General features: G+C 41.2%; 1 protein-coding gene across 1 annotated transcript in view; it reads left to right on the top strand.

The window, feature by feature from the left end:
• Positions 1 to 3,461: 3,461 nt before the first annotated feature.
• l(3)neo43 (cytochrome c oxidase assembly protein COX16 homolog l(3)neo43) overlaps positions 3,462 to 4,002 on the top strand; it is a 7,450-nt gene continuing 6,909 nt past the window's right edge. Inside the window, exons 1-2 of the mRNA XM_017620211.1 lie at positions 3,462 to 3,696; positions 3,750 to 4,002. Of these exons, the coding sequence (XP_017475700.1) occupies positions 3,578 to 3,696; positions 3,750 to 3,924 (294 nt within the window). The 5' untranslated portion in view covers positions 3,462 to 3,577 and the 3' untranslated portion in view covers positions 3,925 to 4,002. The remainder of the gene's footprint in view (positions 3,697 to 3,749) is intronic.

Below are 4,002 nucleotides of genomic sequence, written 5' to 3'. Positions count from 1 at the left end.
CGCCTACTGCTCCCACAGCCGCTTCCGATGATGACTTCATCCACAATGTCTGCGACTATAAACTTAGTGTACGAAGCCACACCGTCGATTATTACCTCGCACGGTACTTCTCCTAACACTTGGGTGCGTTCACCAGTTGCAGGCTGCAGCTTTGCTCCAGGTAGTGGCTTCACATAAAAAGTGGCCAAATCCGGTCGAATAATAGCATGTGTCGCTCCAGTATCCACTGTCAGTACTCTCTCCTGCCCATTCAAACATCCACCAACAGTGAGGTTGCATGCTTTCCGGCCAATTTGTGAGACGGAGATTATGGGCCCTTCAACTTCTGGAGCCCGCACGCGGCCCTTCCTGCTGGCTCGTTTCAGTTTAAAGACTGATTGAAGTTGGCTTCGTCTCCTTCAGTCCTGCGTTTGCGTCTTGCTGAATTGTTGAGCCCACTGACACTTGCGCTGCAATCGCGGGCGAAGTGGCCTGGCTGTCCACATTTAAAACATTTGCCATAGCCANTCCTGCGTTTGCGTCTTGCTGAATTGTTGAGCCCACTGACACTTGCGTTGCAATCGCGGGCGAAGTGGCCTGGCTGTCCACATTTAAAACATGTGCCATAGCCATGCTTTTTCTCGCTCAGCAGTTGGATAATCTTCTTCAGCATTTCATTTGTCTCGTCCGGTGTTTCCACTTCCACGCGATGTGCTTTGTAGGCTGGTCTACTTAGGAGCGCCGCCGTTTCACGCGTCTGAGCATACGAGACAGTTTCAGCAAATGTTGGCTTTGGATTCGCACCCGTCTCGCGCTTGGTATACATGTCTCGCTTTCCGTTGATGAACCTCTGGATCTTTACCCTTTCGAGGTGTTCACGAGATGCATCTCCAATAGCTAAGTGAGCCAACCTCTTGATCTCTGAAGCGAATTCTTGTAGAGTCTCATTGGCTTTTTGGCAGCGATTCTCCAGCTCTATCTGGTAAATCTGTCTCCTGTGCTCGGTACCATAACGTCTTTCTACTGCACCCATTAACGCATCGTAACTGTCCCTTTCACAATCGGGAATTTTCTGCAAGCTTTCCGCAGCAGGTCCTTTTAATGCAACGAACAGTGCAGCGGATTTATCCTCCATTTTTTAGAACTGGAGCTTAAAGACTTGGAAAGGAATTGTGCCGTCAAAGGATGGGGTTTTTACCTTGGGAGCGTTCGTCGAAGTAGCTGGACGATTCATCTGTAAATCACGAAGACGACCTTCCAATTCTTCTACCTTTGCTTTGACTTTCTCCTGTCTCTCTTCAAGTTTGTCCTGTATTCGTGTAATTTTTTCATCTAGCTGCGATAACATGTACACTCTGTGCTTCCACCTGCGATGACATATGCGTTTTCTGTGCTTCCAGCTGCAATGAAATCTGTGATGACATCTGTGACATGCGTGTATCCTTTGCTTGCATCATCTGTGACATGGCAGCCAATAATGTGTTCATGTCCATAGCTGTTGATGACGAGGAGCCTTTTGCTGTTCTTCAATCTTCCCGGATATCTGCTGCACATCCTTAGACGAACAAGCGGCCTCATACTTCTGTTCATCCTTTGCGGATACATCGTCGAGTTTACCCTGGAAGTCGTATTTGTCCACGTCGATGCCTTCTGCTTCCATAGCCTCTCGCAGCCGTGATAGTAACTCCACTTTTCTTCCGGAGGTTGCTAAATTTCGCTTCTCCAACTCCTGTTAACTTTATTGTACAACAAACAATTTACAATACTCGCTAATACCGTAAAAAGACTTTGCAATACTCGTCAAAGCAATTACAATGCTTTACAAAACTTCCCAGCAAGAACGACCTAACGCAATCTCCAATAAACTTAAAAAATTGTCAAAAAAATCAACACATTTGCATATTAGCGATACCCATATGCCATTATTTGCGTTATATAACACGTTATTAATCGCATAATAATATTTTATTGAAAAGAGACCACTACATTTAGGATTATATAATAGCGAACTCCATGTAAACGAAAGAGAAAGCTGCTCACACGTGAAATGATTATGCGTTAGATTTCTCGAGAAGCCCTGTGTAAAATGGTGGAAAGTTTTTGAATTTCTCACACAAACTATTTGTAGCACTAGGCTTATATAACGCGTTAGTTAACAGATAGGGTTCTTACTGGGTTGTTAACACAATTAAACTTACACCCCTATTCTGCAACACTTTCGTGTTCGGATTTTGCTACGAATCGTAGGAATGGTATGCGGCAATCCGAATCGTATCTTCGAACTTTCGAAATTCGTAACAATGGCATGCCTAAAAACGAACGAGTAAGCTTTTTTGCGCAATTGTGTACGAAATCAATTCTGTGTCGGAGGCGACATAAAAGATGTAAATCGACGTGTGTGTTGCAGGAAATATTATTGGTGTTTATTTAAACAGATAAATTTGCCTTTCGCATATACGTATATTTTTATCCACTGCTTTATATAAACGAGCAAAGCAGAATCTTTATTGCCCCTTATCGAGAAACTTGGGTCCGGTTTAGTTATTTGTACAATGATTTTCGGTTGTTGTGTCCAAACGCATAACCCGAATCCAGAAACTTTAACATACGCTTGTAATCAAAGGATTAAACCTTTATTTAAAATAAATGTTTCAAATTATTAATATTCGGTTTTCACTACGCACTTTTTTGCAAATTTCGATGTGGGTTCTGCGCAAAAATACTGTGATATGCACAAGAAATATTGTATACCTTTGACATGCGGAAGCCCCTCTTCTCCGGTAACACAGAAAGGAGAATTCTACTTAGTAAGAGTTATAATCTCTATCGCTCATTCTCTTTCTCTCGCTGTTCGCAGTGTTCATCACAGTGTCAAAACAGTGCAACAACTGTTCACTTGCAAGTTTTTACTAGTTTTGTGTTCAATAACTTTTTCTACTGGTTTTCTCTTCTTCTCAGTTTTACGATATATTTTGATTTTACGCTCTCGCTGCAATTCTTTACTGGAAAAGGCACTATACACACCTATTGATACCATACTACGATGTGACGAAAATCATACGCATTTTTTTAACTGCCTTGGAAACAGACGGGAAATATTTTTATCTATTCGGAACGTTGCAAAGTTCCGTCTACTTTTAGAAAAGCAAAAACAGAAATTTATCAACGATTCGAATGAATAAAACAATTTCCATCAGTTTCCAAGGCAGTTAAAGAAATGTGCATAATCTTCGTCACGAAATTGATATCATAAATTTTGTACTTCTAGTAGTTCAGCTTTCGTCACTCGAAAGAGTTGTTTTATTTGATAGAATTGTACAGTCACTAATTATAACCCTTTCACTTGTAGAAGGAAGTAAAATTACAAAATGTTTAAATATGCGTACATATTTCAGGTGGCCATATTTGAACTACCTTTTAGTTTCTCAGGTTCTTTCAGAGTTTCCTTCCTCCCACATTCTCTGCTTCCTTTCTCGATCACAATGGTCATATCCGATTGCAAAGATTTATTCCAATATGTATCTAATAACAGTCCGGTAACGCCGTTCTGATGAACAGCTGATACGATTTATGTAAATAATTTAGTTCTGCACGCAAAATGTCTGTGACACAAAAATTAAATACATTATTCCGCAAAAAATCCATGAGATATGGTGTGCCATTCTTGATATTGGTGGTTGGTGGCTCGTTTGGATTAGAGCAATTCTCCCGTCTCAGGTAATCAAGTATTTGTTTACTAGTGTGGAAGATTACAGTCTGCTTACTTCTAGATATCAATTCTCGCGAAAAAAGCCGGTGAGTCCAGAAGAAATGGAAAAACTTGGTGTTACTATGAAAAAGTCAGAAGAGGTTACTCTGGACAAGGAATATGAGAGGATCAAACAATTGAATATTGATGAGTGGGAGAACAAGCGTGGTCCCAGGCCGTGGGAAGAAGCGCAATAACAACTGCGAAGAGTTTTGGTTAGCACAGTAAGAGGCCACATCTGTGTATAAGTACATGCCTATGTACATATATGCTTC

This window comes from Rhagoletis zephyria, unplaced genomic scaffold (genome assembly GCF_001687245.7).
Source record: "Rhagoletis zephyria isolate East Lansing unplaced genomic scaffold, Rhagoletis_zephyria_1.1 Rzeph_scaffold_02085, whole genome shotgun sequence".
Taxonomy (NCBI): domain Eukaryota; kingdom Metazoa; phylum Arthropoda; class Insecta; order Diptera; family Tephritidae; genus Rhagoletis; species Rhagoletis zephyria.
The sequence above is the reverse complement of the archived record's forward strand: the minus strand, read 5'-3'. Positions and strand labels throughout refer to the sequence as shown.